The 27,944-nt window shown below is 52.6% G+C and overlaps 3 protein-coding genes across 4 annotated transcripts; 2 read left to right on the plus strand and 1 right to left on the minus strand.

Annotated features, from left to right (window-relative positions):
- Positions 1-267: 267 nt before the first annotated feature.
- On the minus strand, positions 268-22,169 carry SARM1 (sterile alpha and TIR motif containing 1). Of its 2 annotated transcripts, none has more exons than XM_081027414.1 (9): positions 20,185-22,169; positions 13,176-13,794; positions 10,985-11,197; positions 10,612-10,703; positions 10,268-10,503; positions 8,028-8,130; positions 7,763-7,952; positions 3,156-3,277; positions 268-3,077 (listed from the first exon to the last, which is right to left on the minus strand). In XM_081027414.1, the coding sequence occupies exons 1-9, from the start codon at positions 20,607-20,609 to the stop codon at positions 2,948-2,950; spliced, it is 2,130 nt and encodes a 709-aa protein (XP_080883540.1). In that variant the 5' UTR covers positions 20,610-22,169; the 3' UTR covers positions 268-2,947. The 2 variants fall into 2 exon arrangements, with proteins under 2 accessions (XP_080883540.1, XP_080883541.1); XM_081027415.1 differs by lacking the exon at positions 20,185-22,169 and adding an exon at positions 15,440-15,520.
- VTN (vitronectin) lies at positions 20,682-25,241 on the plus strand (the record flags this gene model as incomplete). Its single annotated transcript, XM_081030175.1, is given in 10 exon segments — positions 20,682-20,766; positions 22,508-22,624; positions 22,718-22,837; positions 22,914-23,222; positions 23,302-23,441; positions 23,691-23,847; positions 24,016-24,168; positions 24,547-24,897; positions 25,130-25,222; positions 25,225-25,241. Coding segments are annotated over 10 exon segments (1,542 nt in total).
- Positions 25,242-26,734: 1,493 nt separating this feature from the next.
- On the plus strand, positions 26,735-27,419 carry SEBOX (SEBOX homeobox; the record flags this gene model as incomplete). The annotated part of the gene is given in 3 exon segments (XM_081030176.1): positions 26,735-26,886; positions 26,888-26,905; positions 27,053-27,419. Coding segments are annotated over 3 exon segments (537 nt in total), but the record flags the coding sequence as incomplete, so codon positions are not given.
- Positions 27,420-27,944: the final 525 nt, after the last annotated feature.

The raw sequence follows: 27,944 nt of genomic DNA on the forward strand, positions 1-27,944 counted from the left end.
GAGCAGTTCTTGGTCCCTGGGGAGGGGTGGGATGAGGTGGAGTAGGGACCTAGCTGACTCAGCCCAGACCTGGCAGGGCTACAGCCCAGCCAAGCAGAAAACCCTGGCCCTGCAGACCTGCATTACAGCTGGCTTGCGGGGAATGGCTATTTCTCAGTCCTTTGTTTCAGGACCACCCCTGTGGGCCAAAGCCGAGGTAGAAGGTAAGGGCCAAGGTGCCTGCCCTGGCTGTGATCTGGGCAGTGTTTGTCACAGCAGGGGAGGCAGTTTCCTGAACACACTGGCCTGGCTGGGGGGGGCATCACTTCAGCAGCTCTGGGAGGACGGGGCGGGGCTCTGATTCCCCAGGAGACAGGGCAGCGGTGGAGGGTGTACCAAACATTAGAAAACAGCCAGGGAAACCTCTCCGAATACTGTCCGTGCGGGACCTCAGGAGGGAATGGGACTGGGACCAAAAAAGACACAAAGCTTCCCCTGGAGCGTATTTGTCACACTGTATTGTTACTGTTTCTGCTTTGTAAAGGCAGCGTCCAGTCTGCCTCAGTCACCATCGTATCCAGGACCTGGCCCTGGTGGGCACTCGGTGGCATGAAGGAAGGAGGATCAACTGTAGTCGAAGCCAAAGTTGGGGCCAGGTCCAGCTAAACAGGATCTCTGTCAGGGAGGTGAGTGGCAGGAGGAAGTCCCAAGCCTGGAGTGAGACCTTTGACTTCCTGACGATGTGGCTTAGGAGCTAAGAGTGACCTGGCCAGCACCCGCAGGAGGTGCTGGCAGCTGAGCCAGCCTTGAGGTGTGAACCCACTGCTCTCAGGAGGGGAGGGGCAGGCTGGGTTCCAGCTGACCCCATTAGCTGGCGTCTGGGTTTATTGCAAGGAAGGAAAAGAGGAGTGTTCCTGTTCACTTAGTTCTGTGTAGCCCGTGGATCAAAAACCTATGCCCCACTTCTAGATTCTTTGGGCGAGAGAGAAGCCAGCTGTGGAGCAGCAGCCCGGCCCTGGCCACACCTTCCAGGATGCCGCTCAGGAGAGCAGTCCATCAGCAGTGGACCGAGCACCAGGAGGCCAGGTCGGGATCCTGGGCTGCCGCTCACTTGGGAAACGGCACAGCATTCAGTTCCTCCGTAAAATGGAGATAATACCAGGTAGGGTTGTTCTATGATTACATAGACTATGCAGTGGGGGGCCAGGGAAATGGCAAAGCTCTAGGAGGGACTTGTGTTTCAGACACTGTGCTTCCCGGAAAATAAGACCTGATATTACTATATGATATTAAACTCAGTCTTAACAAAATCTGGTATATTATATCATCCTATCATACATCATATATTATACTATTATTATAAAGACCGGGTCTTATATTAATTTTTGCTCCAAAAGATGCATTAGAGCTGATGGTCCCGTAGGTCTTATTTTTGGGGAAACACGGCACTTGCTACTTAAAGTGTCATTCCTTGACCACCAGCATCACCTCCCCTGGGAATCAGAAATGCAGAAACTCAGGCCCCACCCCAGGTCTCCTGAGTGGAATTTCCATAAAATTCCCAGGTGATTCGAATGCACCCCTTGCCCTTCTCCAGGACCTTGCCTCTTCCCATGGAACTGCAGGTTCTGCCCAGGCTATTGCTGCTGCCACAGGGGCAGCCTTGGGTGGGGAAGCCAGCTGGGCCAGGCCAGGCAGGAGCCTGAGGCACAGAACCAAGGCATGGGTAGGGTGGCTAGCTGCCCTTTGAGACATGGCCTCCCCTGCCCAGGCCCGAGCCCAAGCAGGGGGCTTCCATGCAGCTGTGAGTGCTTCAAAACTGGCCGCAGCTGCAAACCAGCCAGAATGAGAGCCGGCTTAGCCTAACCCTGACCTCAGATGTGGCAAAATAAGCTGTGCCTCAGAAGGCTGGGAGGGCACTTGGGACCAGGCCAGGCTGGCTAAGGGCACTGAGTGGTTACAGGGCAAGGCCACAGGGTGGCAGGAAGTGGTGAGCTCAGGGGCCAGGCACAGTTTAGGTAGAGAGTCACCACTGGACTCTCAACCCTGGCTGGTCCAGGCCCTTGCTTGGCTGAGAGGCGGGGCATTGCCCTAATCCCTCTTAGAGGCTGCCTGCCTGTCCCCTCGTCAAGCTGGCTAATGTCAGGGCAAGAGAAAGGGTAGTGTGCAATAAACCCTAGATCTTCAGTTATCTCTAGAATGGAGCAGTGAATCTCCCACAGCTAAGACAGAGAACCTGGTGGCAGGGCTTGGGGGCAGTCTAACCCTTCCCACCTGCAATACCTGGCTTCCCTTCCCTTTCCGGATACTGAGGAAGCTGGGTTTGAGGGGCCCATGAGGGTGTGGGAGAGGGAGAGCCATTTCCTGAGAAGGACCCAGGCTATCTCAGCCCTGGGAAACCAGTGTGAGGAGCTGCTCCTTCAGGGTGTTACCTTGCAAAAGGTCCAGCTTCTTGCTCGAGAGGTGAGGTTGGTGGAAAGAAAAGCAGGTTTACTCCAAAATGCCAGCATTAAGGGAAGACAGTGGACTCCTTGGCACAAAGACTGCCTTCCTGTTCTTAATACCGCCAAAGGTTTCATAGGCACGCAAGGAAAGGCAGAACAAAGGGAAGGAGAAGTCGGCCAGGCTACTCCAGGAAAAAAACGCTTCCCAGGCTGTCTGCGAAGGGACAGGATTGGATCCCATACAGATTGTGGAAATCTCTCCCTAGTCACCGGGCACACAGTGGGCCTGAAGTAAATAGAACCATTGAAATTGGTCTACATAGTAAATGCCTGGCAAACAGTCATTAAAGTTTGGTGGGAGGGGAGGAAAGCAAAGAAAAACTTTGAACAAGTCCCAAGCGAAAACACTGTCAAATCAAATTACACCAGAGGTTTAAATGTCAAACTAGAAGACATAGGGTCACCGTTACAGGGGGAGACGATGGAAATGGGGCTCACAGCAGAGCTTGGGAACTCGGCACTGGTTAAGTAGGACCCATGGGTGCAGCACCCTCCAAACTGGTGTCAGAGCTCGCAGATGAGTCCCGCGAGGGGCATCCCTGCAGGAAGCGGAGGATCTTCTCAATGGTGGCCTCCTGGTACTCGTGGGACCACCTGTGGGTACAGAGGCTGGTGGGTCAGAGCGCAGGGCAGAGGGAGCTGCTGGCGGGGGTGCCCAGCCCTCCTCCTCACTTGATGCCATTGAAGGTGAGCACAGCCTGCATGTCCTCGGGCAGGGCCTGGGGCTCCGGCCACTTGAAGCCATCAATGACAGGTACAATGTTCTTGCCGCAGCTCAAAGCAGTCACAATCTCCTGGAGAAAGAAGGGAGGGAGGAGGAAGAGACCCGGGGCCCCATCCAGGGACAGGGGAGGGCCAGTCACAGCCTGAGGCTGAGCCCAGGGTGGGTGCTTGTCCTGAAATCCACCTTGACTTCTCCCTCACCCCTTGTGGTGTAATGAAAAATAAATATTTGGTCTTTATCCTAGGTTCTTGGTACGAGCTCTTAACACCCTTGGAATCCGCAGAGGACTGGGGATAGGGATGCCTAGATAGCTTGGGGATGGAGGCTGCTTGCCAAAAAGACCAAGCTAGGATTAGAAGGTTGGAACTTTGAGCTCCCTGTCCCCCACACACACCCAGGGAGGGGCAAGGGGCTGGAGACTGAGGGCAGTCAGCCATGACCAATGCCTAAGGAGGGGGAGCATTAGTGAACCCAGCTAGGTGCTGGGAGAGTGGCCTGGAGAGGGCATGGGAGCTCTGTGCCCTCCTGTCTGCACCCCCACACCCCAAACCTTGCCCTGGGCATCTCTTACGTTTGGATGTTCCTGAGTTGTATCCTTTATAATAAACCAGGAGTAGTTAAAATGCTTTCCTGAGTTCTGCACATCATTTGAGCAAATTATTGAACCTGAGGAGAGGGATCCTGGGAACTCCTGGATTTGTAGCCAAGTCAGACAGAGGTGTGGCTAGCCTGGGAACCCAGAACTTTCAACTGGCATCTGAAGTGAGGGCAGACTTGTGGTGCCGAGCCTTTCAACCCGTGGAGTCTGACACTTGCTCTGGGTAGTTGGAGCAGAATTGAACTGCAGGACACCCAGTTGGTGGTGGTAAATTGGTTGTTGGTGTGGGAAAAAAAACCCACACCATTTGGTGTCAGAAGAAAAATATCACACCCCCTGCATCTAAATTGATCCATTATGAGCCCTGCCAAGTGTACTCCTTACTTTTTCTAAGATCCACCCATTTTTCTCTACCTCCACCCCACCACCTCCCTGTTCCAGCCCCCCTTATTTTCATCCCCCACCAGGTCTCTTCTCATCCACTCTTGCCCCCTTCGTCCAGCTACTGTTTGTAAAATGCAAATCTGATCCTGCCACCCCTCTACTTAAATCTCTTCAAGAATTTACATGGCTCTTAACCATGTTAAGGAGTTTGAACTTGATTCTGAAGGTCCTAAGTGATTGGCCACAACTCACGTCTCAAACTCCATGCTTGCACTGTCCTCTCAGCCACAAAGACCTTGCAGCCCCTTAGGTTTACCATCCTCTTCTGCTGCACAAGGCTTTTGCACATGCTGTTTCCTCTGTCTCTGCCCCTTCCCTGACGCTTCACCTAGCTAATACCTATTTATTTTTCTGATTTGTACCCAATCAACACTTTCCCCAGGAAGTCTTCCCCCTCTTCCCTGACCAGGTCAGATCCCCTATTGTAGGCCCTTATGGACTTTGCAGTCCATGCTGCAGTTGCAAATTTAAATGAATTATTAAGTAACTTATTATCTGTCTTCCCCACCAGACATAAGCGCAGGGATCATGTCTGGTTTTTCACTCATCTTGTATTTCAGTATCTTTCACAAAGCCATGCCCATAGGCAGCCCTTGCTAAATACTTGACGGATGGATGAATGAATGGGACAACACAGCGTAACAGTTAGGGACTGACTCTGGAGTCATCAGATCTGGGTTCACATCAAATCTCTGACAGAGGCTTTGTGACCTGAGGCAAAACCAAGTCTCTCAAAGCCTGTTTTCTCATATGTAAAATAGGGTTAGTGATAGTTCCTATCTTGTAGGATTGTTGGGAGGAATAACAGTGATATCTCATGACAAGTGGTTAGAACAGTCCCTAGCATGTAATGCATGCTTAGTTAATAATAGGTGTTAGTGCTTCCTTCTGTAAAGTGGAGATCATAAACCTACCTCACAAGGTTGTTCTGAGGATACCAACTATAAATGGGTGCTCCGGAAAGTGCTTATTGAATGTTCTTTCCTTTTGAGGGGGAACCACAGGGATTGGATTTTTGTTGAGTGCAGTTCACTTGTGGTTTTCCATATTGACTACACACTAAATGCGGCTTTGGGGAAAGGAGTTTTGAAACCAGAGGCAATTAAGCACTAAAACCAACCAAGAAGGGATGATGGAACCTTTGGGACTGGTCCAAGGCAAAGGTAATGATGGGTGCCAAGACCCTTGTAGAGAAGAGCCCTCCTGAGGAAAGAACCTGCATAACTGCTATCTTGATTGGCTTCTGGGGAACCTCTCATGAGAAGAAGGAGGCCAAAGAGGGAAAGAGACTTGCTCCGTAGTCACACACATGCCCAGCTGAGAAGGGGCCGGGCCTTCACGCAAACCTTCAGATTCTAAGTCCAGGGTCGTTTCAACCAAGCCCTCTGCCTTGCTGCTGAGAATCTGGATGAATTGTGACCCTGCAGCAATTTATTGGGGAACCTTTAGTCTTTTGCTTCATCCAGAATTACACAGAATCAAAGACAACACACTGCTCACTGCACAGACTCAGAGGCTGGCCAAGAGAGGAAAATGGCTTATTAGATCACCCAGCTGGTGAAGAATGAAAACTTGATTAGAGTCCAATCTTTTGACCTGGTAAACCTAGTGGAAACATGGTTTTCCCAGTCAACTCAGCTTCATCAGACTCACTCATCTGTTTCATGATTGATTCAATAATTCTATACGCTCTTCAAGAGCCTACTTTATACCATACATGGTTTTAAACATCAGGGATACCATGTAAATAAGGCAAGGACTGAGCTCTCATGGAGCTCACAGACACTTCTTTTTTTCTTTCCCAAGGCCACCAGCCACCTGCTCTAGGCCTTCAGCCATGATTCTCCAGGGTGTCTATTTGGCCTGGCCGCCGTCCCCAAACCAAGGCCAGCACTCAGCCCCTAGAACACAGCCTCTGGGGCTGACCTTCTTCCCCACTGTCAATCTGGACTGCACTCTCGTGTCAGAGCCTTCCTCGTAAAACCCACTGGCATGGCATCACTGCCCTCATGGGATCCCTTTTCCCATTGCTTTAAGCACAGGTCTTTTCTCTCCCTTTACACACTCCACAAGCTGCTTCCATAGTTCTTACCCAGCCAGTAGTCAATGTTTAACTAGCTCTCCAGGGGGAAAAAAACAACCAAATAAAACTCTGGTTTGTAGTGTTTACCGATTTCCTTAGTGTAAATACTTCTACCGTGGCTGACTTCAGGCTACCAACGTGACATCACTAAACATGGACCCGGGAAGAGATGCAGACCATCACTTTGGTGTCAGCTGACTCCAGCCCTACCCCATCATCTCCCCTACCCCCCCTCAGATCTGCGCCATGGAACACAGATCCCGGGAAAGAGCATGGGTTTTGGAGTCAGAGAGATGGAGTTCAAAGCCCAGCTTTTCTGATTTCCACACCAGTGTGGCCATGGGAAAAATTATTCTACTTTGGGCCTCAGTTTTTTGATCTGAGATGGAGAAGGCAATACCAGTGATGCATGTAGGTTTTTGGCATCTTTCTCATCCCTACTTTTGTTCTTTGCTCACGCCGTTCCACTGCCTGGGATGCCTTCTCTTCCATTTACCTAAATTCTTAAGACTCTTATCAAGTTCTGCCTCCTCCATGAAGCCTTCCCTGATTGTTCCAGTCCTTAATTTTTTTCCCCCTTCTCCATACTCCTATGGCAAATAAGAGGTTCACCTGCCCAGCTTAGCACTGACACCGACTATCTAATCACTCTGGGCATGTTCTTGTCTCCTTAGCTGCTTTAGGATAGGGCCCCATCTCAGATAACTACTGCATTCCTCAGCCCCGGCCCCAATTCCTACTCACTGATTAATGATGAATAACCTGTGAATGTGATACTCTCCATCCATTGATCCATTCTACAAGTATTCAGTAACTTTCTACAATATGTCAGGCACTGAAGATACAATGGTGAGTTCAACAGTGGTAGTACTCATAATAGTTATGTATATTAATAATAGTAATTGCTACCGTTATAGAACAATTACTGTAGAGCTGGGCATTCTGTTAAGCACTTCACAAATTTTCGCTCTTTTAATCCTGAATAACAATATACAAAAGAGTTTGGTACTATAATTATCCCACTTTACAGTAATAAATATGAAGCTCATTCGGATGAAGTAACTTGCCCAAGACCAGAGCCAGGCTTCATATTCATAGCTGCGTTCTCGTAATGATTCCATTGTGTGTGTCACACTGCTCTCCTGCCCCTCTTCCCTCACAGAGGTTATTTGTCAAAGCATTTTCCTACTCTCTGACCCTCACAACAATCCTACAAGGTGAATAGGACAGGCAAACTATCCTTATTTTATAGATGAGAAAACTGGCTCTGAGAGCCTAAGTGACTTGTTCAACTCCTGCTACAGTCAGAGCTGTGACTCCTGACTCCCAGCTGGGCCATGGAGATTGCTGGGGTGTGCAGATGAGAAGGAATAGGAGGAAACCCTGTCCCTTGTGCCATAGGCCAAAGTGGGACCAGAGGCCAGCCCTACCTTGTGCACCCAATCCTTGCATTCGTGGTCTTGCATGCATTTGTCCAGTGCCCCGGCTGACAGCACCAGCACAAAGTTTCGGGCAGCCATGACACTTTGGATGAGCTTGTCCTCAAACTTGCCCGCTTCCAGCTTCTCCACATCAATGAAGACACTGAAGCCATGCAACTGCAGATGCACCTTCAGGAGGCTGTGAAGAGGTCTGTGTCACTGCCCTGGCCTCGCTGCAAGGCCCCAGGCTGCCGGCCTGCCCGCTCCTCCTCACCTGGCCAGCTGGGAGCCCGAGTTCCTTCGGTAACTGATGAAGACATCCGGAATGTCCCCACTCGGCTTGCTGCCAGTGCAAGGCAGCGGGGAGTGTAGCATTTCTGAGGGGGACAAGAGACAGCTTGGTGATGCTGGCCCCTCCCCATCAATCACCATGAAGTACATCATCCCTTGCCGGCCCAGCCTTCTCAGCCCAGCCCGGGCAGGGCGGCTTGCTCCAAAAAGGGTCACTGAGGTAGAGAGATGGGGCCTACAGGAAGGAAGGCTGCTAACTCTTGGTGAGTCTCTCTCTGGAGGCAGGCATTGCGTTTCAGTGACAGTGAAATGCACCTCTGGCCCCGCCCACTCCCGGAGACCCCGAGTTGCATGGCCGGAAGCCTGCAGGCCCTCCAACACGTGCCAAATCCTCCCCTGGCCCCCTTCTTCCTAGTTTCCCACCGAAGCCAGAAACCTGCGTGTCAGCCTCAACTGCCCCATTCATTCATTCAACAGTATTAACTAAGCTCGTACTGGGTGCCAGGCACGATTCTTAGTGCTGGGGATACAACAGTGAGCATAAGCAAACCCTGCCCTCCTGGAGCTGATGTTCACTGCTCAGCACCAGACAACATGCTCTGTACAGTCCTCCTACTAAACACCTAGACTCCAGCCCCAGGGATGCCCTATGTCCAGGTCCTCAACCCCAGCTTCCCCAGTGGTCTCCCCAAATCCACACTTGCCCAGTCTAATCTGTGCGCACAGCTGCCAGAGGGATCTTTCTAAAATTCAAGTCAGAGCATGTCATTGTCCCTACTTAAAATCATGTATTGCTCCCTATTTTCTGTCAAAGGGATTTGTTAAGCGATTTTTGCCATAGGACCCTCCTGTTTTTAAAAAATGAAATCTTGGGCTTTTCTTGGGACCTGCAATGTAAAAATGATAAAAAGCTGACCCGATGCGGTGGAAACAAAAGCATGGTGCCAAATCCCAGGCCCTTGTCCCTGACAGGAGCTTAGTATATGCTGGCTGAATGAATGGAGGAGTCAAAAGAGTCTATCCTCGCAGAACATTCAGATTGAACACTCACAGACAACAACTGTCTGTTGATCAAGCAGAAAGACAGGTTCAAACTCCAGTTCTGTTATTTAATGGCTTTTATAACCCTCGGAAATGTATTTAAATGCTTTAAATCTTAGTTTCAGCATCTTTAAAATGAACACCCTTGATGGAAATGTTCTTTATCTTTGATTATGGTGGTAGTTACACAGGGGTAAGCATTTTTCCAAACTCTTCAAACGGCACTTTAAAAGTTAAACTATACCTCTTTTACATTCTTTAAGAAGTTTTACCTTGGTGTTATGAACACTGTGCTCTAACCACTGAACCGGCCGCCCTTTGAGATGATTTAAAAAAGCTAACGCCCACTGCATCAAATGAATGTAGAGATTAGTGAGATAATATCTGTCAAACACTTTTTTTTTCTTTTTTGAGGGTGCAACTCACAGTGGCCCATATGGGGATTGAACTGACAACATTAGTGTTATCAGCACCACGCTCTAAGGAACTGAGCTAACCGGCCACCGATATCTGTCAAAAACTTAATATAGGACCTGCCATATAGTAATTGACCATACATATTAGCTAAATAGTAAATTAAAATAAATTAATAAATAAAAAGTGTTGCTAGAGCCCTAGAATCCACTTTGTCTTTGTGACCTCCCTAAAGCACCTCTAGAAGCCATACTTTGTAAGCTGTTAAATAAGCCCCTTGCCTTCCCACCCACACAGCCCCTGTATGAACAATCCATCCTTTGTCTCACCTCCATACTTGCGTATGTTGCTCCCTCTCCCTGGCTGCTCTTCCTGCTGCCACCAGCCCCTATCCCCTCCTTCTCCCCCCGCCCCATACATCTTTCAAGACCTGAATAAGCATCGTCTCCTTTCCAAACCCTAGACCTGGCAAGACAGGGTAGGGAGTGCTTCCTCTGAGCTCCCCACGGAGTCCTGGCCATGCCTCCTGCTGTGATCGCCGGCCTGTTCACATACCTGTCTTACTCCCACCCTCCTACCCCCCTCAGAATGGGAGCTTCTTGAGGGCAAAATGCAACATACTCATCTTTGCCTCCTCAGAGCCTAGTCTGGCACAGCGCGTGCTCCATCAATCTGCAGTGAGGCTCTGAGGCCCCACCACAAGGTGTGTCCCCTAGCCCTTCCGGAGCTGGGCCTGGGGCCGGGGCAGGGGCCCACGTGGAGGCTGACCTCTGGCGGCAGTAAGGATGCGGGTGCGATGCACGCCCAGGCGGACGCCGCAGTCCTCCAGGAGCTGCTGCTCTGACACGCGGTGCAGCAGCGAGCGGTCCAGGCCGCAGCTGACCAGGCCATACGTGTACTGGCGGAAGCGCGGGTCCAGGCTGCCCAGCCAGTCAGCCAGGTTGCTGCGGTCGCACGTCGCGTAGTTGGCGAAAGTCTTGAGCTCCGTGAGCTCCCTAAAGAATCTGCATCGCAGGGAGGAGAGGACGCTGAGGTCCTGATTTGGGACTGGCTAGTGGCCGAGGGGGTTTAGTCAGACCCGGCGTGGTGCGGGCGGGCAGGAGGCTCCGTACCTCTTGCGGGTGATGCCCGATTTCATGCCTAGGTCGGTCTGCAGTTCCTCGTCCGTGAGCCGCAGAAGCAGGTCGCCATCTACCTGCCGCTCCTGGGGGAGGGGTAAAAGGTCAGCCCTGGACTCCAAGCACAAGATGCAAGGGGAGGGACCTGGAGCCGGCAGTGGGGGAGGCGGATGCGGCCCAGGTTAGAGCTGAGTGACCACAAAAGTGGCTGAGGACAGGCACTCCACGCCCAAAAGCCCACCCTGGCGCCGCGGGCGCGCTGTGCGGGACCGATCACAGCCGCCTCTGTGCAGGGCGCCCCTAGCGGCAGTGCGCCGTCGGGGATGGGCGGGCTCCCGACCCAGGGAGGCTGCTCTGCGCGTCTTACACAGAAACGCCTGCAGTACTGAGAGAAGCCAATCTGCTGCAGCCACATTTGGACCTCGGCCTCCTTCCAGCTGGGCACGCAGGGCAAGATGCGCCGCGGCACATCCTCGCGCAGCAGGCGCAACGTGTGCTTGGCCAGCGACGACGTGGTGCCATTGGTGGAGTAGGAAACCAGGCGTTTCAAGCTCTGGACGGCACCGATGTCGCTGAACACCTAGGATAGGAGTGGGGAGAAGGTGTCTTGGATCCATCAGCTCGCCAGCCGCCCCCAAATGTGCCACTTCCTCCCCTCGCCTCTTCTCACGGCTGAAAGTCCCACCATCTGCCCTAGCCCTGCCTTCGTCCAGTAAATCACCGAGTCTTCTGGATTCCCTCTCCTGAAGCTCTCTCAAAGCTCCTGACCAGGAAGGTCCTCCTCATGGCTCTCCTCTACAGTTTCCACCTTCCTGGGATAAAGTCTGAGTTCTCAGTATGGCCGCCTGGCCCGGGACAGTGTAGACCCTGCCCACCACTCCCAGTTCACCTCCCATTTCACCAAGCCACTCTTGTCTGACACCCACCCACGAAGGCTCTCCCACCTCTGGGCTTCGTCCCATGGTGTTCCCAGACCCTTAGTTCTTCCAGCCCGTTTTGGGGAATCCTATCCATCCAATGGAATCCAAATCGATTAGCACCTACTCCATGGCCCTGCTTTGATTCCCCCACAGCTTGGCCCCCACCTCCAATTAGACCTTGTACCACACTCTGAATGCCACTGCCCTTAGTTGATAATGCAGCTTCCACTGGATAAGCTGAAGTCATGTCTTAGCCACCCCGGAAGTCCCATACACTGCAAGGCAAAGAGTGGGGGCTCACTATGTCTTTCCTGAGCTGCACTCACTTGGCCTTGCTGGGAAATGTGCACTAGAGCTGGTGGTCATGGCTGCTGCCAGACCCATTACTTCCCTACTTCCTCTTAAGTCCCTTCTCCAAAAGCAGAGAGCTGTTTTATAAAGCCAGTCCTCCCATAGCCCAACTCTGGGGCATAGAGAGGAGAATAAGAAACTCGTAGAACATTGGACCCTGGAAGAGGCTTTAGAGACCCCCTAGCACCGCAGTCTCTTCTTGATCTGTGAGGACACACTCGATGGGTGACAATCATTTGTGAGACACACTCCTCTGAGCAGCCCCAGATGACAGCTGTGGCCCACGTGGTGCACCACTCCCTGTGCATACCTGTCACCAACTCCCAGAGGAATGCAAAGTAGGGAGGGTGACATTATAGGGATAATCTTGATTCTCTAATATTTAAAAACAAAAAATGCAAACTTTTGATAATTTAACTATTACTAGCCCCATATCCAGGGTAAAAATTGCTGCTGTGGTCCACTCCTTCAAAATTCCAGAGGATTAAAATGAGGCATATAGAGGCCCAAAAAGGGAAATTCAGATCCCCGAGGTCATACAGCAAGTTAAAGCAGAGGACGAAGGCTTCAGATCAGTCCCTAGGCACGGGGATCTCTGGGGACTCAGGTGGGAATGATCTGGCTGACACGCTGATATCCTGCTCCAAGCCTTTGTCTACACTCCATCTCGTTCCTGGACTCCAGACCCAAATGACAAAGTGGCCCACTGGCGTTCCCCAACTGATCATCTCTCGTGTACCTCAAAGTCAAGCTGTCCCAGTGAACTCCCTTTCTTCCCCTCATACCCACCCCGCCAACCTATCTCACGCCCAGTTCACCTTATTTCGGTATCATAGGCATCTCCTGGGTTGCTGATGTCCGGTCAGTCAGGAGTCCTCCTCAGCTCCTCCGTCTCCTTCACCCAGCCACCTACCAAGTCCGAATTCTAGCTCTTCAGCAACTCTGCAATCTTGTCTACTTCTCTCTGCCTCTCTATGCCCTAGTCCCAACCTCCACCATCCCAACTGCCCTCCTCCCCCCACCACTCCCCAGTCAAGGCCTCCCATCTGTCCGCCTTGTCTCCAGCTTCATCCTTGCCAATCCCATCTCCACTCAGCACGAGGGTAATCTTTATAAAACACAAGTGTCCCTGCTTAAAAACCTTGGTCATGCTTTCAAGATTAGAATGACTGGCATCACCTAACTCTTAAGTGTACTTCAAATCCCCCTGAACGTCACTTCCTCTGGGAAACCTTCCCAGATGCTCTCTAACCCCTCACCTCCACCCTACTCCACACCGGCACCCACCTTGGTCTTGCCCTGCAGGCTCTTGATGGCAACTTCAGCACACAGATAGAAAGCCCCGATGCACTGCGCCTCCAAGCGCGACGAGTCGAGCAGCGGCACGAGGCGCTGTAGGTCATCTGGACCGCGGCCCTGGCTGGTGTCGCTGGCGTCCACCAGGCAGCGGGCGAAGTGACCGGGGTCCAGCGAGGCCACGAGCGGCTCCACGAGCGCCAGCGTGCCGGAGCGCTCCACCTCCCGCTCCACCTCCTTGTTGGTGGCCAGCACCGCCACGGCGAGGCAGGCGTGCAGCCGCAGCAGCTCGTCCTCTTTGGAGAAGGCGAGCGGGAAGAGCCACTCGGCAGCGCGCTTCTCCACCATGCGCCGCTGCGCCGCCTGGCCCCCGTGCAGCGCGCAGTTGGCCAGCGCCAGCGCACAGTGACGGAGCAGCACCCGGTCCGTGAGGCGGCACCAGTACAGCACCGCGTCCAGTCCGCCCTCTGCCACCAGGCGCTGGCACGTCTCCTCCGAGTGCTTGAACATGTGCTCCAAGATGCCGGCTACGCTTCGCGCCAGCTCCACCGGCTCACGCTCCTTTGCCAGGTTCAAGATGACGCCCAGTCCGATGCGCGCCACCCGGTCCCTGCCCAGAGAAAGTGGGAGGGGGACGGTAGAGTTGCCCTGGCCTGGGGTGCTTGGCTTGCCCCGTGGGGACCATGGCCTGGTCACTTATACTTTCTGGGTCTCACTAGTGTCATATAAGACGCGAGGGAGAGCATTATCCTCCCTGCTTTCCCCCTTGCCTCTTGCCTGGGAAGACTAGATTTCTCTGATTATAACCGTGCTCCATCCTGGTCACATCCATTTCCTCCCCTACACCCTTCCCTAGAGAAGCAGTATGTGTGGTGGTTAAAAACCCTAAGCTCTGGAGCACATCTCCTAGGTCCTGGTTTCAAATTCTTTCCCATTTTCTAGCTGTGGGACCTTGGAGACCTACCTTAGTTTCCTCATCTCATAAATAAGATAAAAAGAATACGTACTCCATAGAGTTACTAGGAGAACTAATGTGATAATTCATGTAAAGTGCTTGCCACAGTGCCTAGCACATAGAAAAGATTCAATAAATGTTAACTTCTTATCATTTGAAATGTCACTTGAAGCACACCACAGCCTTGCCTTGAAACTTCTCTTCACTCCATGCTGTGTGACCGAAGTATATTTATTTATTCATTCAACAGACGTTGATTGAAAATCTACTGTGTGCCAGGCACTGCGCTAGGGGCTGAAGTTAAACAGTTGCTAAGAGTGACGGAAACTTCGAGTCAGTTAATACAGAGACAAGTAGTAAGCAAGCATACAATGACTGAACAGGGTAACAGTGGTATGGCCATAATGACAAAAAAAATCAGGTGATGTAATAGAGAGTGCCTGAATGCAGGCATATGTCTAAGGAAGTGACATCTGAAAATTAAATGTCCAGAGAGCCCTGCCTGCAAGTATTTGGAAAAAGAGTATAACAGGCAGAGAGAACAGCAAAGACAAAGCCCTGAGGGCTGATGAGCTTGGCATGTTTGAGGAATAGAAAGAAGACCAGAGATATTTACAATGTCTAAAAACAATAAGAGATTCATATATAGAATATATAAATAAATATTCAAATCCACAAGAAAAAGGCAGTGAATCCAACAGAGAATGCGTAAAGGACATAAGCAGGCAATTTATAAGGGAGGAAATCCAAAATGCTAACAAACAAAGAGGGGCTCTAACTCGCTGGCAATCAGACAAGTGAAAATTGAAACAGCGATGACTTTCCACCTATTTCATAGGCAAAAAGCAGAAGCTGGGCAGCACTAAGGGTTGGTGAGGTGTGAGGCTCTTGGGGGTGGGGGCTCTGTGGGTGCAGCCTGGGATAGTCAATTTGGAGAGCAGGCTGGCATGAGTGGATGAAATGAAGGTGACACACATCCTAGGAGACAGACATTAGGGCTCTTGGGTTTATATCCCAAAGAGAGATATGTCACAGAGATCCACAAGAGGACATGGCCAAAGCCATTCACTGCAATGTGATTTGTGATGGAGGGTGTTGGGAGGAGTCCCTGTGTCAAGCCTGGGAGAGTGGAGAGGTAACATGGGCACACGCCCACTCTGGAGGACTATGGAGCAGTTACAAGTGATCGAGCAGACGATAAAACAGCAACATGAAAGATCTCAACACAACACTGAGTGAGGAAAACTAAAAACTAGAATGTATTATATAACACAGCACCGTTTGTGCAAATTAAACGTACATGCACACAAGGGCCGGCCCGGTGGCTCAGGCGATTGGAACTCCATGCTCCTAACTCCGAAGACTGCCGGTTCGATTCCCACATGGGCCAGTGGGCTCTCAACCACAAGGTTGCCAGTTCGATTCCTCGACTCCCACAAGGGATGGTGGGCAGTGCCCCCTGCAACTAAAATTGAACATGGCAACTTGAGCTGAGCTGCCCCTGAGCTCCCGGATGGCTCAGTTGGTTGGAGCTCGTCCTCTCAACCAGAAAGTTGCCGGTGACTCCCACAAGGGATGGTGGGCCGCACCCCCTGCAACTAGCAACGGCAACTGGACCTGGAGCTGAGCTGCGCCCTCCACAACTAAGACTGAAAGGAAAACAACTTGAAGCTGAACAGCACCCTCCACAACTAAGAGATTGAAAGGACAACAACTTGACTTGGAAAAAAGGCCTGGAAGTACACACTGTTCCCCAATAAAGTCCTGTTTCCCTTTCCCAATAAAATCTTAAAAAAACAAAACAAAAAACACATACATCCACACAAAACAAGAACAAAGAGTTTACCAGAACACAGACAGAAAGGTACATATTAAATATATTGAATGATTGCCTAGGGAATTAAGTCAGAAAGCTGGTGGGGACATTAGTCAAGAGAAGGGGAGACTGCTTTTTAGAAACAGATGTACGAAAAGACGTAGAGGTGCATATGAGAGCTGAGGTAGTTGGGGACCTGCCTTCACCTCAGTCACAGTGAAGTGAAGCAACCTCAAGCGGCTGAGGTGGGGAGTTCAAGGAGAGACTGAGGAGAGTCCTGGAAGCCTTTGGAACCATCTCAAGGCATTCGTACTTCATCTTCATAGCTACAGGGAGTCATTGAAAAACTTAAGGAAGGGGAGTGATCTGGTCACACATGGACCTTAGGAAACTCACTCCGGCTGTGTGGGCAGGACAGCTCCAAGACGGAAAGCCTGGAGGCCAAGAGAGCAGGCCAGAGAGTTGCCACGCTCCAGGCAGAGGGGACCTCCACAAATGATGTCTTCCAAAGGTGATGCTGCCCCCAAAGACTTAGAGACCCAGCCAGCCATGGAGTCCTTGTCCCTGAGGCACCGCAATGACCACAGTGCTTATAATGTTGTGTCCACTGCAGGGCCCAGCTGAGCCCAGAACATGGCATAAGGCCAGCACAGCTTTGCTGAGATGGTGACTGAGCTTCCCTGCGGTCCTAGTCATCCACTCAGGCAGCCAGCACTGCGGTTGTTCCTTTTCCCAATGAGAAAGTCAAAGCTCAGAGCGCTTACACGACATGCCCAGGATTACACACTGGTGAGAGGCATAGCTGGGATTTGAACTCACATCTGTCTGTCTTCAGAGCTCAAGATCCTTCATCTGTACTTTGTGCTTCCAGAACAATCTGACTATATATAAACTCTGAGAGTATTAGAACTAGGATGTGCTTAATCAATCATCTAACCCAACACCCTCACTTCCTGAGAACGAGTGAAGGGAAAACCTGGCTCAGCAACATCAGTGCAGAGGGGACTTTATTCTGAGTCTCTTGATCCCCAGTCCTCGCCTGTCCCTATGTGCCTGGCACCTTTGTAGAACGTGAACTGTGTGTTTGTTGTGAGAACTATTCCCTCAGCTCCCAATTTTTCTGCAGTCTGTGAAGCTGTGCATCTGGGTTCAAATGCCAGCTCCAAAGGTGGGGAAAATTGTACATATACAAACAAGTATATATACGAGTACATATACACAGTCTGACAATTAAGTTCGCGAACTCATCCTAGAAAAAGTGCTACATACCTCACTGCTGAATATCACTACAGTCACCTTCAAAGTACTCCCCTTGGGAAGGTATGCACCGATGCCAGCGCCTAGTCCACCCTTCAAAGCAATTTTGGAACTCTTTCTGGAATGGCCATCAGAGCTGTCATCATATTACCCTTGATGTCCTGAATGTCATCCAAATGTCTTCCTTTCAATATTTTCTTTATTTTTGGATAAGGAAAGAGGTAATTGGGGGCCAGATCAGGTGGGTAGAAAGAGTGTTCCAATACAGTGATTTGTTTACTGGCTAAAAACTCCCTCACAGACAGTGCTGTGTGAGCTGGTGCAAGAGCTCCTTCAAGACCATCTTTGCACAGACCTTTCTCATGCCAAGATTTTCTTGTTTATCGATGTTTACTTGGTCTGCTATGCTTCTCGTAGTCAGCCAACAATTTTGATGCACAATTCGATGATTTTTTGCAATGTTTTCTTCAGTTCTGCTCGTTACTGGTGGCCCTGACCTCTCTTCATCAGTGACAAGTTCTCTCCCCTCAGAAAAACGTTTAATCCATTTGTACACTGCCATTTTCTTCATGGCATTATCCCCATAAACTTGGAATAACATGTCCCTGATTTCACTTACACTCTTGCCAAGTTTAACAGAAATTTAATGTTTGTTCATTGCTCTAATTCAAGCTCAGACACTCTATCAAAGGCACACAAAAACTATAATGAACGCCACTAAGCAAGACACCACCACACATCGACATGAACACAGCTGTGAGACACTGATATACCAAGGTTATGAAACCTTACCGAGCTGTTTGTACAGTGCTGCCAATGTAAGCACATGGTGGTAAGTCCATGAACTTAATAGTCAGAACTCGTATATGCAAATACTTGTAATTGCATAGACTCTCTTCGGAAGGATGTATAAGAAACTTGTGTCACTAGTTCATTTCAAGGGTGGGGTGTCTAGGTGGAAAGAAGAATTTTTAAGTGTCTGTTTTGTACCTGTGCACTTTTTGAATTTATGGGCAATAGTTTTCTGGGTGTTTTCTTTTTGTGTGTGTGTGTCTGTTGTTTTTTTAACTGTCTCCTCCACTTATTCACTGTGTATCTTGGGAAAGCCATTTAGCCTCTCTGAGTTAAACCATTTACCCTCATTACAGTCCCCTAATGGGCTGGGCTGTGAATTTACAGGGCTGTCAGTCATATAGGGCCCTCACTGGGGGTGTGAGACCAAGCTCAAACATCTTGTAGGGGTTCTTCTGGTATTTCGGGGGGTGATGGAAACTGTCACATAGGCTCCTAGGCAGTGAGTGTGGCAACACCCTAGGAAGAGAGACTGCAGGAAAGTGAATGGCAAAAGTGGACACACTGATGCAAGAACCTTCTTTAAAAGGAGGTTGGTTGGTGGAGGAAGGAAATGATCTCATAAACACAAATTCTCTGTGTGATCCTTCCTCTTTCCCTTCTAAGCCTTCTCCCAGTGCAGTCTCAGAGGAGAAGGGATTCAGCCTTTCTTTGAAAGGATTTCTATCGCGACCACGCCCGCTGGGCTCTGTCCTTGGTCCTGAAACGATGCCGGAACCAGTACGTTGTTTCTTAGGACCAGGGACACTGGTTAGTGTGACACCTCCCTCAGTAATTCTGAACCGCGTGAGAATTACTTCCAGTCTTGAAAAATATCAGCGCTATTTGCATCTTGAAGCCCTCTTTTTCCTAGAGGGTTGGCTGCACCTGCTCCCTAGTAGTTCTAGTTATAGCTGCCCCATCCCATATACCAGGCCTACAGGGTACACCCGCCAACATGGGCTCACACATCCAGTGAGCACCCACTCCGTTTGCTAGCCTTCCAAATTTATGACTCATTCCCATCAGGGCATCTGTTAGATGGGAGATGAATGATGTGCTGAACAAGCAGAACCCTAACTTAGTCTCACAATTCAAACTGCTGCATGCATGCACTTTTGAGAGTTGTATCATTTCACTATCCACAAAGTTATTTTTACTTTTTGAAAATGGCAAGGAAAGCATCCCTAACCTATGACCATCACTCTCGTGAAAGCTGCATGCACTGTAAGTGACCCTTCCAAAACCTTTCTAAACCTGAGAATTCAGCGTGAGATGTGTAGCCTCATTTGCTTTGGCATCAGAGGAGAGAGAAAGTGAATGCCCAGGGGGCTTCATATTCTAGGGGAGATCCCAAGAGGCAGGCGAAAGAGTGATGGTCAGGCCTCAGTGGGACCCACCTATTGTATCTTGACACTATGTGGGGAAGGGGTGAAGAGTACATACTCTGCCTGGCCCTGCCTATCTCTGCAACTCACTTTCCTCTCCCCTCACCAACTCATCCCAGTAGAAAACTTTCTGTTCCCCATCAGCACCTGCAGAATGAGATCATGTCTGGCCTGTCACATGGACCAAAATGAAGAAGGAGGAGGTGGGAGGTGGACTTGGGATGGCATGAGGGGGGCAAGTAACACTTAGGTCAGCTCATTTCAGCCTGGGGAGAGAGGAAAGGGAAGCACCCCCTCCCCATTTTCTGAGCATTGTGTTCTCTCCCTCTCTCAGTGGGAGGGAGATAATATAGGAGAGACAAGGTACAAGAGAAAGGCCTCCACGCCTGGGGGAAGGAGGGATGTGTGTTTAGGGGGCCATTGACAATAGGATCCCATCTCCATCCTCAGAACCGGGGGAGATTCCTATGCCATTCCCCCTCTCCCGGTCTCATTCCCCACCCCACTAGCCCTGGGAATGAATCCTGGCTGTACCATTAGTTCACTGTGTGATGTTGGGCAAGTCACTAAACTTTCCTAAGCATCAGATTCCTCATTTGAAAAGTGGGCTGATCTCCCCCAGAGGTGTAGTGCAGGGATTTGGTGAGGTGAGGCAGGAAAGACAGTACAGAGGCACACGGGACACCCAGGCACCGACAGCCCTTGCTGCCCCTTACCGCGAGGCGCTCGCCCCCTCCCGCCCAGCACCCTCACCGGTTTTCAGCCACCAGGACCTGCTCCATCAGACGCGCGGCCTGCACTCGCGTCTCCAGCTCCGTCTCCTGCAGCAGCCGCAGCAGCAGGTCGAGGCCGCCGTCCAGGCGGATGGCGTCGCACAGATCCTGGGCTACCTCGCGGCCCACGGTCGGCAACAGCCAGGCGTCCTCTACCAGCTGGAAGATCTCATCCAGGCAGGTGCCCACGGCCCGCGCGCTGCCGGCCTGCTTCAGCCCCGACAGCGCCTGCTGCAGCTCGGGCAGGGCGCTGTCCAGGGCACTCCGCACCTCGGTGCTCGCCCCAGGCGACACCTGGTAGGCCTTGTGGCCGCCCGTGGTCCACCATAAGCTCGCGCCGCCCTCCATGTCCGGCCCCGGCCCCGGCACCGCTAGCCGCTCGGCTTCTGGCCGTGGGCCCAACATGGAGAAGAAGCGGCACAGCTCGTAGGCAAAGAGGAACAGCGTTAGGGCCAAGGGCGCGGGGCTGCCGAGAACATGCCTGGACTGGAGCGGATGGCGCCGGGCGGAGCAACCCGGACCTTGGGAAAAGGGGCAACCGAGAGGGGACCAGGGGGAAGAGGTAGGAGGGAGGGACGGAGCTAAGGTTACCAGGCAAGGGCGCTGGCCAGAATTTTGGAGGTGGGGCGAGGGCAGGATCTGGGACGAAGTGGCTGGGGAAAGGGACGCAGGCCCAGACAGAGGGGATGGGCAGGAGGAGAGAGCGGGGAGGCAAACAATGGACCCAGTCGCCGGAGGGTCTAGGAGGCAGCAACCAGAACAAAGCGGGGCTCCAGCTCCTGCGTGGCTCGCGGAGATGCTCTGCAGCAGCCCCGCCCTTCACGCCCAGCCTCTTGTTCTCGCGGGTCTCCTCCCTCCCCGCCTGCGTAGCCCCACCCCAAAGTCGTCCCCAGCCACGCCCATTCCCTGGCCAGGCCTCTCCCGCAAGGCGCCTCCTCCGCCCCCTCCGCCGGATGCCCCTGTAGCCCCGCGGAGAGTCAGAGTTGCCTGGGTTTCCCCCTTAACACTGGTATGTGAGGGCAACGCTGTTGGGTGTACTCCCTCCCCCTACTACCGTGTTTCCCCGAAAATAAGACCTAACAGGAAAATAAGCCCTAGCATGATTTTTCAGGCTGACATCCCCTGAACAGAAGCCCTAATGCGTCTTTTGGAGCAAAAATCTTATAAGACTGGGTCTTATATTAAGTTTTGCTCCAAAAGACACATTAGAGCTGATGGTCCAGCTAGGTCTTATTTCCGGGTAAACACAATAACGATTCTGTACAACTCTCGAGGCCCTTTATGCCTATTTCTCAATTAAGCCTACAACCTGCCTATGAGGTAGGAATTAGTGTTCCCATTTAACAGCCGAACCGACTGAGGCCCACGGAGAAGAGATTGGTCAAAGTCACAGTTCCCTCTGATTATAGAACAGAAAAAGTCAGCTGGAAGTTCTGAAAATCACTTAGTCCAGATGGTGGCAGGACTTCAGGAGGTCTGCGGACCCCTGAAAGTGGGCACAAAAACAGGCGTTCTGTGCTAGTGGGCATTTTCTGGGTAGAGGGATCCTACTTCTCGCGAGAGTCTAAAAGTGTGGGGAACTAGACCACTCTTTACCGATGGGAAGATTGAGGATGGGGACAAGCAGAGGCCTGCTCAAGAGCAGTGAATTAATGGAAGACTTAGGAATCAAATCTAGTTCAAAGGGTTAACATACACCCAATTTACTGTGTTGTGAAGACCAGCTTGGGGAAATCAATGCACCCAAGAGATGAATCCAGAAACAAAACTTTGTTCATAACAAAGATTTCCCCAGAGTGCTTACCAGCATTCCTCCTACCCCTTTTTCACTGCCCTAAATATACAATGCGTGGGTGAACCACTCAGCTAGGGAAGTGCCTGATCAAACAGATCATGGATCAATACATTTATGGAGAATGAAGTTGGGGCTACTCCAGGCACTGGGCATTTTGTCTGCCTTCGATCATATAATCTCCCAACACCCCAGGAGGCAAGTGTTATTAGTCTCATTTTATCAAAAAGAAAACAAAGGAAGGTAAAGCGGTTTGCCCAAGATCACACAGCTCGTAAGTGACAGAGTAGAGCTTCTTTCTGCCGTCCAGAGATGACCCTGAGCTTGGCAAGGATCCTGTTCGCAGCTTTCCCAGGCCGAGTTCCAGGAATATGACCCTTTGCTACAGCAGCCTCTGGGGTCAGGGCACTGGGGGCTGGCCTGGAGGCTGAACAAACAGAGAAGCAGAAAAGGCAGCTCCTCTTCTCTGGTTCCCTGTCTCCCTGTCCCCACCTCTCCCTCCCTTCCTCAGGCATCAGAGAGCATAGAACCCAGTTCGCCAGGCTCATCGTTAGAGGCCCTGCCATGTCATCTCCAAGGCCCCTTCTGATGCTGGCCCTGCTGGCATGGGTTGTTCTGGCCGACCAAGGTGCAGGAGGGTGTTGGTGGCCATCGGGGCCAATGTAGGGTGGGTAAGGTTGGCCTGGGCTTGGCTGTGCCGACTGACAACCCCTCCCCACAGAATCATGCAAGGACCGCTGCACTGAGGGTTTCAACGCCGACAGGAAGTGTCAGTGTGATGAGCTCTGCTCTTACTACCAGAGCTGTTGTGCCGACTACATGGCTGAGTGCAAGCCCCAAGGTGCGTTCAGAATGGCTGGGTGGGCCTGGGATCCCCTCTGCAGCTGGAGACTCACCACCACCCACTTTGCTTGCAGTGACTCGCGGGGATGTGTTCACTCATCCAGAAGATGAATATGGGGTCTTCGACTACCATGAGGAGACCAGTGTCTATGCACAACCAGAGAGCTCTACCCTCAGGTCTGACCTGCAGGCTCAGACTGAAAGGACTCCTGAGCAGGCAGCTGTTCTGAACCCAGAAAAAGGGCAGGGGCCCTCAGAGCCTGCAGTGGGGCCTGCGAGCTCTGCTCACGGGACCTCCGAGTTCTCAGCAGAGGAGCTGTGCAGTGGGAAGCCCTTTGATGCCTTCACTGACCTCAAGAACGGTTCCCTTTTTGCCTTCCGAGGTGACTCCAGGGGCAGTTCTTGGGGCTGGGGTTCTTCCCCAGAAGCATTCCCTCCCTCACACCGCCTCCTCCACTCTAGGACAGTACTGCTATGAGCTGGATGAAAAGGCAGTGAAGCCTGGGTACCCCAAGCTCATCCGAGACGTTTGGGGCATCGAGGGGCCCATTGATGCTGCTTTCACCCGCATCAACTGTCAGGGGAAGACCTACCTCTTCAAGGTGCCAGGCTGTGGGTCAGGGTCAAAGGGGTTGAGGGCTGTTGTGCCCAGGACCAGGGTGGGCAAGAAGGCTGGATCTCGGCCTGTGGTCCCTAGCTGGAGCTCTGTGAGGACAGGGAAGCCCAAGGTTCCAGGGTGACGAGCCTGGAACTGGGACTGCTGCCGGGGGGCGGGGGAGGTGGTGGTGGAAGGGGGACTCTGCCTCTGCCCAGCCAGCCATCTCCTCAACTCTCTCCTTCCCTACCCTTAGGGTAGTCAGTACTGGCGCTTTGAGGATGGTGTCCTGGAGCCCGATTACCCTCGCGACATCTCTGATGGCTTCACGGGCATTCCTGACAATGTGGACGCAGCCGTGGCCCTCCCAGCTCACAGCTACAGTGGCCGGGAGCGGGTCTACTTCTTCAAGGGTACTCAGGGGTGGGGCAGTGGGGAGAATGAGCAGGCAGTGGAGCAGTCTGTGTTCTTCCACACTGCACTGGGGACAGGCCTCCAATGATGCCCACCCCTGTGCCAGAAGCTCCTAACTTCAACAGCCTTTGGGCTTTCCAGCCTTGCTCACGTCCACCCCTCCCCAGGGAAACAATACTGGGAATACGAGTTCCAGCAGCAGCCCAGTCAGGAGGAGTGTGAAGGCAGTTCCCTGTCAGCTGTGTTTGAACACTTTGCCCTGCTGCAGCGGAACAGCTGGGAAGACATCTTTGAGCTTCTGTTTTGGGGCAGATCCTCTGGTATGGAGGGAGGGCAGTGCCGTCTTGTTTCCCGCTCAAGAGGGCTGGGGTCCCGGGGGCAGGGGGAGGGCTGGGCTGGCCAGAGGGGTTTGCGGTGGTACAGCTATCCATCAAAAGCTGTTTGCTCAGGCCAGACTTTGCTTCTGTTGACTCTTGGAGGGAGCTTATCTCCACCTGGACCCCACACCTTGGACTTTGCCTAGCACAGCCAAAGGCACAGCCAGCAGGAGGGGCTGTGCTGAGGCAAATGGGGAGGGACGTGGTGGAGGGAGGCCGGGCGCTGCGCTCTGCCACCAGCTTGCTGCGCAGCCTTGGGCACCTGATGAACTCTGAAGGCCCAGGCCTCACGGCTCCCCATTAACCCCTTCCCTGCCACAGGGGGTGCCGGGCAGCCCCAGCTCATCAGTCAGGACTGGCCTGGCGTGCCCGATCAGGTGGACGCAGCCATGGCTGGCCGGATCTACATCTCAGGCTACGCTCCCCGGTCCTCCTGGGCCAAGAACGTGAAGTCAAGGCGCCGCAGCAGCCGGAAACGCTACAGCTCACGGCGTGGGCGTGGCGGGAGCCGCAGCCAGAACAGCCAGCGGAGATCACGTTCACTCTGGCTGTCCTTGTTCTCCAGCGATGAGAGTGGCCTGGGAGACTACCAGTATGATAATAACTACGATACCGACTGGCTTGTGCCTGCCACCTGCGAGCCCATCCAGAGTGTCTACTTCTTCTCAGGAGGTGGGAGCCCCTGCCACCTCTGTAGCTGGTCTAGCGGGGGTCCTCCCTGTGGTCACTGGTTCCCATGAGCTAAACACAGCCCTTGGACAGTGACTCCAGAAAGCCAGGCCAGGACTGCTTGGCTGCACTGCGATGTTCAGTTGCCCTTCCAGGAGACACCTGGTCTTCTTTCTCGGGCAGGAGTGTGCAAGGCCAGGCTGGGTCTCACACTCTCTCCCAACCTCTCTTCCAGACAACTACTACCGCGTTAACCTTCGCACACGGCGAGTGGACAGTGTGAGCCCTCCCTACCCACGTGACATCGCCCAGTACTGGTTGGGCTGCCCAGCCCTGGTCACCAGTAAGAGAGGAGTTTGAGCCCACACAGCTGGGCCCTCTGCTGCTCCCTCCTCCAACCTCCTCCTCCCAGCTCAATAAAGATGCGTTGGCCCTGAGTTTTAGACTACCGTCCTGACTGGGGTGGATAGGCAGGAGGCAAGGATCTGCCTGGGTACAGCAGGAGAAGCGGGGCTGTCATGATGGCTTGGGGAGGGGACAGAGAAGAGCCTCCCTGAGTCTGGCCCATGCTGAGCTCAGGCCCTTTCTGTGAACGGTAAAAGCTGTGGGCAGGGAAAGCCTCCTGAGCTCCTCCTGAGCTAAGCAGCTCTCAACAAACCGCCAGCTGCTAAACAGGGGCTTGAACGCCTCTGATGATGACAGGAGTCACCGAGCTTTTCCTCCCAGCCCTGGGTTTGCTTTGCCTCTTGGAGTTGACTAGCCGTGGAGAATGAAGGGGCAGCGGGGATAGGCTCTGCTTTAGCTTTTCTGCCCATCTTGAGCCTGAAATGTTGTGAGCTCAGACACTTGAGTCCCTAGGGAAACTGGTCACTGTGCTCCCCCAAACCCACCCCTAGGACGAGCCTTTTTTGAGGTCTGTCTTGGGTCTGGGATGCAGGTCATTGAAGTTAGGAGAGCTAGGGAAGAGCAGAAACTCAAAGGATTAATTTAAATGCACTTACTTCACGTAGTGGCCCAGAAGACTTCCAAGCACGAGTACACTATAAAAACAAACATCTTTCTTAAAACCCTTCAATTGTACCTGCGGAACGTCCTCTGGTTCCAGGTTCCTGGACTCTAGGAAGCCCCCCTGGGCTCTTGGGGCCAGGGAGAAAGGGTTAGATGCAGGCAAGGCTCTAAAGCAGACCTGAGGGAGATCTGGTGGTGACAGCTGCTCCCCAGCCCTGCTGAGGGCGGGTGGCTCCCGCTCACCTGCTGTCTCCCATCTTCCTCCTCCTTTCCAGCCTCAACAGCCCAGTCCTCAGTTGTGGGACAGGACTCCACCCACTCTCCCCTGCAGGCAGCCCGAACTAGTGTTGAGTGCTCCAGAAGGGGCAGCTGGAGCGCTGAGAGCACTGGAGGGGGGAACTCTTGACTTCCTGGATGGAGTCCTGAGAGGATTCTCATGAAGCACAGGATTTCTGACGCTGACTGCCAGTTTGCATTTCAAGGAGATGGCCTGGGACCAGCTTCCTTTCTGAGGCCCAGGGGGAGCAGAGGCCTCAAAACTTTTGCTCTACCCGTTCCCCACCTAGCCCCAACACTGCCTCTGGCCACCCGCCTTTCCTCCCACTTCTCCACCTCACTGGACCTGGGCACTAAACCTCTCCCCTCCTGGAGGCGGGGCCAGCCCTGAGCAGGATAAAACCTCCATTGGCTTGGCCTCTGGCTCCTTACTCTGCTAGCTCTATGGTTTGCCCTGTGTTTGCATATCCAACAGGTGATCTGGTGGGGGAAATCTGGGCAGAGAATAGGGGCTACAGGGTTGGGGTAGAGGCTCTTGAAGTGAGTCCTAGCTTGACTTCCACCTCGGCCTGCAGGCCATGCCGGTGGGTTGGGCCCTCACCGGAGAAAACGGACAACCTTCAGCAGAGGGCAGCTGCTAGTGTTGGAGTGGGTGTTTGCGGCACGGCCCTACCCTGACATTGGCACCCATGAGCACCTGGCCCAGATACCGTCTTCCTGAGGCCAAGTACAGGTAAGCTGTGACCGCCCCTCAGGGTAGGGGTACACTCACACAGCCAGCTTCTGGGTTTGACACACAGCTCCTTCTTTCTGGGTATCCTGCCTCCAGGTTCTGCTTTCCCGGTACGTGGGGGGAAGGGGGAAGGGGTGCTAGAGAGGACTCCTTCCCTTACCAGGTGTGGTTCCAGAACTGGCGGACCAAGAGAATCAAGAACAGGAAGCAAGGAGACCTAAGCCGCAGGCCTGAGCTCCCCAGATACCCTCCAGCAATCCCAGGATCCCCACACACCGAGCCAGCTTCCACCCACCAACAGCACACCTCAGAGTGTCGACACGCCTCCGGTCTGGCTCCTGCTTGGGTCCAGGGCTGGGTGGGGGCTAAAGCAGTAGCCCCATGGGGATCAGCTGAGGCTTCAGGGGTTCACCTTTCTTCAGAGAGTGCTACTCCCCAGACTTCACTAGGCAGCTTGTCTGACCTTACCTATGCCTCAGCCATTGTCACCAACCTGGACCACTCCTAATCTAGGTCCAGAACTTGCAAGCCTCTGCCTCTGGCTCCAATTGCCCACCTGCCCCTTAGGACACATGAGAAGTGAATACATGAGACTGGATCCATGTCTCCTTTTACACAAGGGTGTTCTTACGGAAAGGAAGTTTAGCTCAGGGTTCCCTCCCTCCCACCGTCCTCCAGGCCAGCCTAGGTGTGGGTCCCGTAGAGTGACTGGGACCTGGCTCCTGCTTCCCAGCACTCTGAGTCTCCTGGGGCATATGCCCATTGCCTTGGCAGGAGGTACCTTCAGAGGGATGAGGTGGGAGCTATGTTTTCTACCTCTCTTGCCAGGCCTGGTCCCCAATTCTTCTCACCCCAGTTGACGACACCTCTTCCCGGGCAGCTGCCCCTCACTTTCAGGCCAGTAGCTAACTGACTGCTAAGTGAGCTAGGAGATGAGAGTGCTGATCCTAATTCTAGACTGCTGGGGACCAACCCTTTAACAGTGCAGGGTCTCCTCTCCTGACCAACCTCCCACAACCTAAACAAATTCATC

This window comes from Rhinolophus hipposideros (assembly GCF_964194185.1).
Source record: "Rhinolophus hipposideros genome assembly, chromosome: 20".
Taxonomy (NCBI): Eukaryota; Metazoa; Chordata; class Mammalia; order Chiroptera; family Rhinolophidae; genus Rhinolophus; species Rhinolophus hipposideros.